Source organism: Mustela lutreola, chromosome 6 (assembly GCF_030435805.1).
Source record: "Mustela lutreola isolate mMusLut2 chromosome 6, mMusLut2.pri, whole genome shotgun sequence".
NCBI lineage: Eukaryota > Metazoa > Chordata > Mammalia > Carnivora > Mustelidae > Mustela > Mustela lutreola.
In genome coordinates this window covers 155,581,799-155,594,790 of record NC_081295.1, presented here as the reverse complement: position 1 = coordinate 155,594,790, position 12,992 = coordinate 155,581,799, and the positions used below count along the sequence as shown (strand labels likewise).

Here is a 12,992-nt window from a genome sequence, read left to right as displayed (position 1 = left end):
GTTCCTCGAAGGGTGCGCACGTGGGTGGTTAGCTCAGCAGCTGCCCAGTGAGAAGGGGGCTGCTCTGGCCCCTTGCTGCCACCTGGGCTCTCTTCAGCCTCCCATCAAGCGTGGCCCTAGACTGAGTGAGCCGGACTTGGAGAAATGGGACTGCAGTGGGTCCCACAGTGAGACCCAACATGGGGACTGTACCAGAGCCCCAGGGTGAAGGAAGCAGAGGTCCAAGGGGAGCCTGCAACCTGCAGAGGGGCCCAGACCCTCGGGGAGGTCGAATGAGAGTTGGAGGTCAAAGGTTCACTAAAGGACACCGGAGGAGGGGGAAGGAACAGCGTGGGGAACAGACGTGAGGATAACCTGGGAAGCATTTTCTCCAGACTTTCTCCTCTATTCCTACCTTCGTGGTCATTGAGATTACAAAGCACTTAAGAGCAAAACCCAGCCCAGGTCGAATGTTCTGGTCTCCGTGCAATGAGTAAGAAGTGATTATTGGCAACTCCTGCTTTCCTGCAAAGTCGCCGACCAGGGCATCTGTGAACTACGGAAGGAAGCGGGAGTGGATTCCATTCGGATCCTGCCGGTCTCTGTCCTTCTCACCACGCCCACCCTAAGTCACAGAACCATCTGGTAGAGCACTGCAAAGATCATAACACAAAAACAGGGACCAGTGCGTCTTTGTTTCCAGCCACAGGTTTATTTCCATGACAAAATCAATTTGTAGAGGTCACAGGACTGCCACAGACGCGGGACTGGGCAGAAAGCCCATGAGGGAGCCCAGACAGATGGACACGGCTCCCTGCCTGCCTGATGACCGAGGGAGGAGAGGCAGAGCAGACGCAGCGAGCTAGCTGATTCTGGGGGCGGCGGGGGGTGGGGAGTGCATAACATGGGGGGTACTACTTGGGGGGGCTTTCAGCCAGGTGGGAGAACACCACGCCCTCAGCAGGAAGGCCCTCGGCCCTGTCCACGAATACCACGCGGTTCGTCGGAAAGTCTGCCCACGCGTCCCCACAGCAAAGCATAGACTGAGGTTTAGCATCAGGAGCACAGAGACACCGTAAGAGCAAAAGGCAAAGCGTTCTGGGGGTTAGGGGTTGATTTTCAGCCCGAGACACAAAGCCAGCTCGGACTTCTGAATTTTTCCATCCTTGTTCACGTCGCAGTGGCGCAAAAGAATCTCCCGGAACTTATCAAGGTCCACTCCGCTGATGCTGGGCTGAGAACAGCAAAGAGAACACACACGTCAGGGGGGCCAGCCAGGGGGGCCCCAGGCTTTCATGCCTCCCCAGCCCCACACTCACTACACTGAGCAGAGCCCCTGGCTGCCGAGCGGGCTCCATGGAGACAGGCCTGCCCAGAGTCCAGCTTCTCGTGGTGATGAAGATACTGTGCCTCGGAGCAGGGGATGGGGTCATGGATGAGAGAAGACCTGTTCTAGTCTCTCCCCGTGGGAGGTTTTTGTGCCTCTAATTTTATTTTATTTTTTTTTTAAATGTTTTATTTATGTGAGAGAGAGCATGAGCAGAGGGAGAGGGAGAAGCAGACTCCCCACTGAGCAAGGAGCCCAACACGGGACTTGATCCCAGGACTCTGGGATCATGACCTGAGCTGAAGGCAGATGCTTTAACTGACTGAGCCACCCAAGTGTCCCATGTGCTTCTAATTTTATAAAAGGTTATAATGAGGGGTGCCTGGGTGGCTCAGTGGGTTAAAGCCTCTGCCTTCGGCTCAGGTCATGATCCCAGGGTCCTGGGATCGAGCCCCACATTGGGCTCTCTGCTCAGCAGGGAGCCTGCTTCCTCCTCTCTCTGACTGCCCCTCTGCCTACTTGTAATCTCTGTCTGTCAAATAAATAAATAAAATCTTAAAAAAAAAAAAAAAAAAAAAGGTTATAATGAATGAAAATCGAACCAGAAGAGTATGTCCCTGAGTAACGATTCCAAGGCATATTTTAGGGTCTGAGAAAGAACCGTGATACCCATCATTTGGGAAAATAATTTCGAACTCAAAAGGCCCACAAAAGTGAGTAGTGTGTGAACTGAGTGGTTCTCCACAGGCGATTTCTTTTAATGCTCACGATAACCTTGGGGTAACCCAGGCTTATAGATTAGGACACGGATGCTCAGAGCTGAACGGTCCTGCCAAGCTAGGAAATTGCAACAGCATTTCTGATCCTGAGTCCTCTGCCTCCAATGAAGTAAAAACTTGTTCCCCCAGTTCACACCGTCCTGCTGGAGAGGCAGCGGCCTGACCAGTGGTGTGAAGGCTCGGGGTCTGAGAGAAAAAGCCCACGTCAGTGGAGAGGGGAGAGCCGGCCCATCACATCCCAAGCCCCCTGATTACTGGGCGGGTCTCACTGGCAAGCAGAGGAGGCAGGAAAGCTCTCCCCGTCACCCAGCCCACCCCAGGGTTGCCTCGCTGTCAAAGAAATCTCCAGACACCTTGAGAAAGAAACACAAACTTTCATTCTTCAACAAGATGACCCAATTAAGAAAAGCTAATTAGCACTGTCCTCCAGGATAGAAGAGTGACACCCAGTCTGTCCCTGATCCTGGGTTTCCACGGAGGGAAGAATAGAGGGCAGAGAGCAGGAGCCAGATGGCAGAACGACAGTAACCCCCGACGTGGGGCAGGATTCCAGGGGACATCCGGACGTGAATCTGGGGCCGATAGCACTCCCCAGTGGAGGGTCCGTCAGGGATTGGACCAAAAGGCTGAGATGTCACATACAGTCACTATGTCCTCCTCACTGGGACTCACCCAGGATACTTCCTTGTGCATCAGTGACTGGCAGGTATAGCTGCGGTCCAGGAAATGGCTTAGGAGTCCTGAAAGCAGCAAGGAACACTCCATGGCTCCATACTGGGAGCCCATTTCTTGTACGGTTGCAAAGTGGGGCCCTTTGGTTATCAACTCTTCAACCACTCCTGACATAGCCTTTGCCCAGTTCGCGGCTCTCTGCCCCAGGATCCTCTTAGCAAATTCCCATGCTTAGGACATACTCACGGTAGTTATTTACACAGTAGCACAAATTACTTTGCCAGTGAATTTACCTCATTTAAGCTAGTCTAAGCCTCTTTTTTTTGTTTTTTAATTTGTTTTCTGTAAAAAAAATTATGTTGTGAGTGTGTGAGTGTGTGTTAGGGGAGGGTATGAATGTATGTAATGAGGTATGTAAGGGAAGTTTCTTTGGACCTTTCGAGTTATGCTTTTAATGTTTTACAGCTCACTAGGACTAGAGAGACTTAAATACTGCTGTTCAACAATATTTGGATCATGGAAGAGAAATCACCTAAGATTACTGAGGGGCTTCAGTTTTAACAGCAAGTTGCCAGTATAAGTGCACATAGGTTCAAGACCTAAGGGTTCTACACAAACTAATTCTATTTTCACAACAACCTGATGAGGTTGTATCTACGATCAACTTTTAACTGACAGATGAGAACTAAAGCACAGAGAGGTTAATTATCTTTCCCACTGTCACACAGCCGGTCCATGTCAGAACCAGATACAAACTCAGGCAGGCAGGCCCCAGAGCACATCTCTTTAACAGTGCACTGTATCATAACCGGCCGTGCAAAATGCATTTTTTGTTTCTTATCCATCTCATGGGAGAGTGTGAGAGTGGATCCGGGGTAGTTGGCTGAAAAATGCTTAACTATCCCCTCCCCCAACACTTGAATCCTGGGACTAGGGGAGCCTTTGGGTCTAGATCTGTCTTCTCATGTTTGCCTGTGGTAAGTGCTCAATTACATCTGTGGAATTAATGAGTGACCGTCCCCAAATGCAGTCTTCACGTTTTTGTCACGTGCCCTCCCTTTCCTGTACATTTCATCTCTCCTAAAACAGCAAAAGTGAATACGCAGACCCCCCCTCCCCAAATACATCCTTACCAGCACTCCCCAAATCTCCATGCTAGAGTCAGCAGCAATGCCCCAAGGCCCCGTGTGGGCTACCTTCTGACCCGTAGAGGGACGGAATTACAGCTTTGACCATGGCAAGTGCTCTTTATCATAAACCACTGGGATAACTCTCCTGATCAGTACATTTAGCCCAAAACTCACTCTGTAGCTGTGCAGACTCATAATATGTTCTTGGCTGCACTTGGCTATTTATTGGCCATACGGGTATCCGAAAACCCCAAGGTGACATGCAGAGGCCAAACCATTATTGTCTAGGACTTCAGCCTGGTCATGGCCAGCAAGCCTGGGTCAATTCTTCTAACGATCGATCACCCACCATTGCATGTTTTCCAAGGAAGAGGGGGCACTCTCTTGGTGTTCTTTTAGGATCATCTTGCTAGGCAGATGGAAAGACCAGATCAGACTGTGGAAAGTCCAGCAGAGAGTGACATACCCTGGGGACACATCACGGTGTCCCCCACCATAGCACTCCTTGTTTTGTGGTTACACTGCCTTCCCCTTACCACCTGTTGTCTTTTCTTAAAAGCTATCTGTCCCCCAAAGGACAATAGCATACAACGTCACTAACATCCCTCTGCCTGTGTTCTTCCTTGATGGGCAAGCGTGGGTCAACATGATGTCACTGTTTTTCCAGGTGGTGTCGGGAGGGCAGGTGGGACCAGAAGAAAAGATGTCAAAGATGGAAAGGAAGAAGCCAGCACTGCTCTTTCTAACACGGGACAGTGGGTGTCAGCAACATGAAAGTGTGCAAATACCTCGATTCCACTCCTAGGAACAGGCCTAAAACCCAGACACACTTACATGCAAAAACATCCACTAAGTTTTACTTGGAGTCAGAAACCTGGTAAATAATTTCAATTACCAGCAAAAGAGGGTCCCATGCTGAATGCAGAAATTACTTAAAAAAATTTTTTTCCAAAAAAATAAATAATTTTTTAAAAAATTACTAGTAAAAGAGGACTGTAAGAGATGTAAGGGATATCTAACCAAATCTTATACAGACACCAACACCATGACGGTGACTGGGAAATGCTTGTCAGAGGAGCAGAATATACTTTATGCAGAATATAGCCAGAAACGAAGTCCGTTATGAGGTCTACTTGAAGTTAGAGAGTACTCTTCTGTCTTTTCTTTTCTCTACTTTCAAGTGTCTCCACGATATATGTATCATTTTTATAATTTAAAAACTGAAAAGAAACACCTGCTAAGGGGTAGCAGCTCTTTGGAGGGACATACATTGGATTCGATCCTTTAGGTTAAGTATTGTCCCCTGTTCCTAATCATTTCCTTGCCAACAGAGAAAAGCAGAAGGGAAGTCTAGCAGGGAAAAGAATGAATTGGGGGGAGCCTGGAGACTGGAACTCTCATCCCCTCCAGGCAGACACCCTGGGCATCTCTGGCACCCATCTGTCTGGCTTCCCACATTGCCACCCACACACTTCTACCCTTGGTGAGGGAATGCCGGGTATCTCAACTGTCTTGCCTTTCTGCTTTCTTCTTTGAGCTGTAGATTCTCATGTTGATTTTTGTGCTGTGCCAAGGGGCCTATGGACTCTTTATAAATATTGTGCAGAAATTATTTTGTCTGATCTCCTCATACTGACAGAGGACAGCCTTGAGGGCCATATTCCAGAGATCAGGGAAAGGGATGTTCTGATAACCAGATAATTTTGTTAATACAGATTCAACATATGTATCACACATAGTTGTACAGGAAAGAAAGGCCATAAAGTCCATGTATTTCAGGGTCATTATTACAAACGACTCTCCCCTGAGAAACTGAGCCACCTCCCTGCTGACCTCATGACATGCTCTGATAATTGCTTTTATTTTTTCTTATTTTTTATTTTTTTAAGATTTGTTTTTTTGACAGAGAGAGACGTAGCGAGAAAGGGAACACAAGCAGGGGGAGTGAGAGAGGGAGAAGCAGCTTCCCACCGAGCAGGGAGCCCAACATGGGGCTTGATCCCAGGACCCTGGGACTATGACCTGAACCGAAGGCAGAAGTTTAACCCACTGAGCCACCCAGGCGCCCATAGAATTTGCTTTAAAAGCATGGGGAGGGTGCCTGGGTGGCTCAGTGGTTTAAGCCGCTGCCTTCGGCTCAGGTCATGATCCCAGAGTCCTGGGATCGAGTCCCACATAGGGTTCTCTGCTCAGCAGGGAGCCTGCTTCCTCCTCTCTCTCTCTGCCTGCCTCTCTGCCTACATGTAATCTCTCTGTCAAATAAATAAATAAATAATCTTTAAAAAAAAAAAAAAAAAAAAGCATGGGGTGGTGGTGGTGGGGATAATTGCTTTAAAAGTAATTATCAGGGGCGCCTGGGTGGCTCAGTCGGTTAAGCGCCTGCCTTCAGGGTCCTGGGATTGAGGCCCATGTCAGGCTCCCTGCTCAGTGGGAAGTTGCTTCTCCCTATTCTTCTGCCCCTCTCCATGCTCATGTGCTCTCTCTCTCAAATAAATAAATAAGTAAAATCTTAAAAAAAAAAAAAATTCCAGATATTGGTTTGTCAACTTGTCCCATGATCCTTTCTAATGTAATGAAAATTTAAAAGTCGCAGGATAGGACTCTAGTGTATGAACCTGAGAAATGTCAGATTTACTCAAAAGATTTTCCCTTGACAACATCCTTCAAATTGTATGGTGAAGAGTTTTTTAAGCAACCCCAAAGACTGGGAAAGCTCCAATAGAGGTTTGCACCTCAATGATCTGGCTTCAGAGGAGAACATTAATAATTTACTGCTTCGGAATACTTTTTAGCTCAACAAACCAGCCCTTGTTACCTGCTTTTCTACTACTGATGCGGCCTCACTCAGTCCTTGGAAACCAGCTCTCTTCCCCTGGCTGGTACTTATATTGAGAGATGCCTTTTTGTCATGCCAGAAGGCCCACCCAGATAAGGGGGGCAAGGACAAGCGTCATGGGGGTCCTCTGGCTTCCCATGGAGGTGATAGGAATCTATCAAAGAATCTATCAAAGAGGCAAACTGCATGTTTTTGGGTGGCCTAGAAATTTCCTCTGCTCTTTCATTTTCTCTGAGAAACCATCTTCTCTGCTCTATGGCTGGTTTAGGTTTTCAGACCTTCAATATCTTCCAGGAACTTGTGGAAGCCATTGCCAACCTCAGTGACAGCTGAAAGGGTCTGGAGGGCTGGGCAGCCCCCCGGCTGCGGACTTGAGCAGTCAGCGGCCCGAGCTCCACAAAGCTGCTCTGAGAGGCAGGTTTCCCCCCCCACCCATTCCATGCTCTCTATCAAAGGCAAATTAAAACTGCAATTTGGCCAAGCCTACTGCCGTGCGATTTTAATGTCCCATAGATAATTGCTCAGTTTCCATTACAGAAATCATTCTGGCATTAAATAGATAGTAAATACAGTGGGACTTAACTTTGGCAATCAGCGCGAAAGGCACTATCACACTCAGACCATCCACTGTTCCGTGGTTGCGCAAATGCCCGGGGAGTCGCAGACAGGAGCACCGGGGAAGGGAACAAAGAAGAGGTGGGGGACCAGCTGGGAGGGGAAGAAGGCGAGCGAGGAGGCAAAGAAAACACCATGTCATCCTGATCAGAGGTCCTGACCTCCGATGGATGAGAAGAGAAACCTCAGTCATGCCTGCTCAATCACATGATGTGAGCTTGCTGCAGATTTATGCAAACATTGGTAAACTGGGGGAGGGGGTGTTCCTGCTGCAAAACTCCATAGTTTTGTGGTTGTTGTTAGGGAAAGAGAGAGCGCGAGCACGCAAGCAAGCAGGGCAGGGTGAGAGGGAGAGAGAATCACAAGCAGGCGTCATGCCCAGTGCAGAGCCCAACAGGGGGCTTGATCTCACGATGCCAAGATCTTGACCGGAGCCAAAATCAGGAGTGGATGCTTCACCGACAAAGCCACCCAGGTGCCCCCCAGACTCCACAGTTTTAATCAGGTTTTCAAACAGGTCTGGGATTCCAGAGCCAGTTAACAATTGCTACTCCAATTTGTTGCCATCTGGGCCAACCAGAACGGAATCATCGTGTCCTGTGTAAACCTCAAAAACTCTCTAAGGATGTGAATGTGCTAAATTCAGCGGCTAGACAGCCCCCGAGGAAAGGAAGAGTTGCAAAGTGTCTGCTTAGCCAGATCCCACCGCCAGTTACTAGAGTGCACCAGGATTTCCAAGGAGATTGCTTGTTTTAAAGTCCACATTACCTAAAACAGCTTTGTGATGTGGATTATAACTCAATCCTGTCACTTCGAATTGCAGCAACGTGTCCTGACACATACGTAGCCTAGATTTTAGGCGAGGCCTTAAAGCAGCCCCTGATGGCGGTGATGGAGGAGAGGTGGATACCAAATATGGGATTGATTTCATGAATTAAATTAAAAGTTTTAGGTATTCTAGTAACCAAGTCCAGGAGTAGAAAGGCCTTTCTTTAACCAAAAAATAAACAGAACTGTGCCCCTCTGGTAAAAGAGAGGGCTTTTATATGGTACGAACAAGAAGGTGCTATGGGGGCTTCACGAAACTACAAATGGTCTTAAGAGAGAAAGGGAGACATGTCGGTTCTCACAGAAGCCCAAAGGTTGTTAAACAGACCGTGTCCCTAGATTTGGTCCCTGGCATTGTCAGCCCCACAGGTGCTCAGAAGTAAACAGTGGAATCAGTCACAACGGCCTCCCTGACCGATGAGGAGCAAAACCTCTACGCCCCCTCAAATCACCTGGACCAGCTCCATCATGTCCTTGACAAAGCCATCCACTTCCGGGCCTTCCAGAGCTCCTGTTCTACTCTGAAAGAGACGAGAACCACTCCGTCAGACACCGTTTGCTTAGGTCAGAAAGCTAACGAGCAAATTGGGTGAATTGTGCCAATCAGTATTCTTTCGTGCTTGCAAACAGGTTCGAAAACGGTACATTCCAGTTGGGTTTTGTGTGTGGGATGTGAACGTTCCACAGACATGAAAATAATTAATTGTACGCAGCGACCCCCATGTAAGCAAATGGGAGTTCCTTGGCTCCTGCAAATCGCGTTAACGTGATACATACCGACTTCATTTGCTTCCCAAGGATTGTGCTTCATGCAGACAAGTACTATTTTTGTACATCATGTCGGTCCTTAGAAGGATAGAGGCTGACATTTTTTTAAATTGTGCTTTATGATTTAGCAAGGATCTCATGATTATTAAAATTTTAAATCAGGAGTGACTATATTGACTGAGTGTATTAGAATTATTATTTGGTCCTTACACAAAACCCTTACTTTTTTCCTACTCATTTTATAAGAATGTCTATAAAATACAATACATATTAAAATATTTCAGTTTCATCTCTAAAGTTCCAGTCATGACAACGCATCCATCGATGTTTTTGAGTTTTCTTCACCTTGAACCTTTAACATATCATTTTTTTTTATTTTTTTTAAAGATTTTATTTATTTATTTGAGAGAGAGACAGTGAGAAAGAGCATGAGCGAGGAGAAGGTCAGAGGGAGAAGCAGACTGCCCATGGAGCTGGGAGCCCGATGCGGGACTCAATCCCGGGACTCTGGGATCATGACCTGAGCCTACGGCAGTCGTCCAACCAACTGAGCCACCCAGGCGTCCCTAACATATCATTTTTAAAAATCTATTTTTTTAAAAATAGTGTATTTACCAAACGCTACCTGCCAACACCTTCTAAGAGCTTTACAAACATGAAATCACTGAATTCTCACCCCAGTCCCCTGGGGTAGGTATTATTATTATTAGCCTCCTCACCCTAACTTCGCAGGTAAGAGAAATGAGGCCCAGGGAGGTTAAGGAACCTGCCCAAAGTCCCGTGGCTAACGAGGCGTGATTCATGCGCAGGGGACGGGGCACAGAGGCTAGACATGTAATCCCTTTGCCGAGCCGCGTCTCCCAGGCTGATGCCTGTGTCTGCTCAGGGTATGACACACTCACGTGCCCAGTCTGGTGAGTTTCAGGATGGCATCTCTTCTGACTCTTCCTAACTTTCTCATTTTTCTTCCTTCTTGCATTACCCTACCTTGTCCTCGAGAAATGCAACCTCCTTGCCATACTTAGTGCTTTAGAATTATTCTTTTCTCCTGTCTGAAGAAGAACCACATAATCAATCCTCTAAGAGAAGTGGTTTTTATGCTGACCAGAGCTCACTTTGCCTCTGTTTCTTTGGGTTGAATGTGGTCTATAACTTGCTGTCATTTGTTTTTGTTTTCAAGCATACTTTTCTGGATGGAGATCAAGAAGAAAAGTTCTCCCAGTGTGGAGCCAAAGAGAAAAAAACAAATACAAAATGAGATTTTATTCTCTTCTCAACCGTAAATACTCCTTTGTCCATTTTAATGTAGTTTTTGGTTTACGTGGAGAAGCGGAGGGTAAGACATAGCAGCGGACATGTGGGATTGGGGTTCATCATATCAGTTTAGGGTCTGTGGGTAGGATGACCCCACATAGGGACTAAACTAGCTTGCTCCCTGAAAGTAGTCAGCACAATCCAAAAGGACACACTTACAACATCATAGTGGGCGAAGATTTTCTCAAAGTCCCTCTTTCTTTCTTCAGTGGAACAAGCCTGTGTGCGGAGAAAATAGGAATGTGAGTCCAGCATCGGGACCCTTCAGCTGTACCGTTCTTCCAGGGTCATAAACGACTTCTATCAACTTTGAGCCAATGACCCCTAATCCCTTGATTCTAACAGTTAAGCCTTGTCGGTCTCCAGATAAATTACACAAGACAAACAGATGCCTTCCTTTCTTCCCTCCCTCTCGAATTTATGGAGAGACAGCAATGACACAAGCCCACTTAGAGGAATGTCACTACTTACATCCATTTTAAATTGGAGAAGGAAGTTTTCCTGAAGAGCCAAAATCCTAAATGGAAAAGAAGAAGAGAAAGTAATTTATGTGATGATCTGTCAGCTCTCAGAGACAAGCAGATCTGTAACTCTGGCATGAGGAAAGGGCAGGCAATTTCCAGATCATTCTACAGAATAGGGTGAGCGCTTGAAAAACAGGAAATTTCTGTATTATAAGAACAAATTAAAAAATTAATTGGGAGAGACCTTTCATAGGGATTAGATCACCACAGAGAGACTTTTAAAAAGTCATCTTGGTGGGGGAGCTTGGGCGGTTCAATCGGTTCAATATCTGCCTTCAGCTCAGGTCATGATCCCGGGGTCCTGGGATTGAGCCGCACATTGGGTTCTCTGCTCAGCAGGAAGCCTGCTTCCCTTTCTCCCTCTGCCTACCTCTCTGCCTACTTATGCTTTCTGTCAAATAAATAAATAAAATCTTTTTTTTTTAAGTTGTGTTGGTGGAAAATGGCAGAGGAAAGGCTTATGAAAACTCTCTCCTCCGTAACAGCAATGAGAAAGCTGTCAAAAAAAAAAAAAAAAAGTCAAAATAACTTCTTCAGGATTCTAGAAATTCAAGTCTTACAGAAATCTGGGGAGTGTTTATTTCCAAAAACATGACTAAATCTTGGTAAGAACAGTGGATGTGGAGGCATTTTAACTTGCTTCATCCTTCTACCCTCCTCAGCTCTATTGTGTCTTTGAAAATGAAGAGCCCATAGCCCCAGGGGAAAAGAGCATTCTAGCAGCGGCTCTGTGGTGAGCAGAGCAGAGCTGGAGCCCTTTCAAACCTAACTGCCAGAGAACTGCCATTATTTGACTTTCCTGATGTTCTCTGAGCGACCCCATTTGCAAGGTGCACTTCTTTGACCTGATTTTGATGTCAGCTAGTGGGAAAGCATTTTACCTGGGAGCATTTGTCAAAAACAATGAAAAGCAGTTATTTAAGATCACAGGTGACAATGGAAAATAAGATTTTGGGCAAATGGGTACCTGGGTGGCTCTGTTGGTGAAGTGTCTTCCTTCAGCTTAGGTCAAGATCTCAGGGTCCTGGGATCAAGTCCCACCCCTGGTTCCCTGCTCAGCGGGGAGTCTGCTTCTCCCTCTCCCTCTGCCCCTCGCACCCCCTGCACACTCTGTCTCTCTTTCAAATAAATAAAATATTTAAAGAAAAGAAAAGAGTTTGGGTAAACAGCAGGCTAAGTAAAAAGCTTAAAAGAAAAATCTGGGGGAATGAGATGTCCACTGGGGCTTATCTAAGCTCCAACATATTTCTGAAAATCTAGAAAGCTGTAGACATACATGAGACTACGTCCATGCCCAGGACTGCGTGTGTGCACAGAAAAGACCTCAGGAGGCCCTAAGGTCTCACCAGCAGCTTATCCTCAGGCTCTGTACAAGCAGGAAGTTAAGGCTAAGCAGAATTGTAAACTTCCTGGTTGCATATGAAAGATGGGCCCAATCCATACACAGGGCCATGCACAAACATTGGGAGACAGACAAGAAATCTCTGCCCAGTCATTAACTAACCATTCAGCAGCAAAGCAGAGACTTCAGTGTCCACATATGACAAAGATCAAGATTTTATAGGATGAGTTCCAAAAGGTCAGTAAGCAAAAAGACAACAGTTATCAACAACAATACATGTGATCTGTGAGAAATACTACAAGGATTCTTCGAGCTAAAATGAAAAGAACATGAGACAGTTGCTTTAGTCCACATGAAGAAATAAAGAACCTCAGCCAAACATGAAAGGTCATGCATTATATGATTTCATATATGTGAAAAACAGATCCATGGAAACAGAATAGATTAGTGGTTATCAGGGATTGGTAGGCAAGGGGAGGAGAGAGTAATCCCTGCTGGGGATGGAGTATTTTTCTGGCACAATAAAAGTGTTCTAGAAATGGGCAGTGGAGGAGAGCCTCATGAATAGACTAAAGTACACCGAATTGTACACTTTGTAAGAGTAAATGTTATAGGATATAAATGATACTCAATTTTAAAAATATGGGAAAAATAATAAAACAAAAATACTTTTGTTTTGGAAACAAAAATACTTTTGTTTTGTTTTACTTTCGGAAAACAAAAGTATTTCCATACTTTCTGCTTAATTACAGTTGTATTTACTAGACTACAGTCAGTTTCCAAGACTAAAACGTTGAATTTATGTTGCATTCATAATCATGCATTCACAATATAGAGAAAGGCAGAAAAATATCACACAATGATTTTGGAACATTTTG

At 46.0% G+C, this 12,992-nt stretch overlaps 1 protein-coding gene across 1 annotated transcript in view; it reads right to left on the bottom strand.

Annotated features, from left to right (window-relative positions):
- Positions 1-689: 689 nt before the first annotated feature.
- The window catches only part of SCGN (secretagogin, EF-hand calcium binding protein), a 38,510-nt gene continuing 26,207 nt past the window's right edge, over positions 690-12,992 (bottom strand). Inside the window, exons 8-11 of the mRNA XM_059179502.1 lie at positions 10,720-10,765; positions 10,408-10,467; positions 8,619-8,687; positions 690-1,213 (exon numbers count right to left, since the gene is read on the bottom strand). Coding sequence (XP_059035485.1) covers positions 1,085-1,213; positions 8,619-8,687; positions 10,408-10,467; positions 10,720-10,765 — 304 coding nt within the window. The 3' untranslated portion in view covers positions 690-1,084. The remainder of the gene's footprint in view (positions 1,214-8,618; positions 8,688-10,407; positions 10,468-10,719; positions 10,766-12,992) is intronic.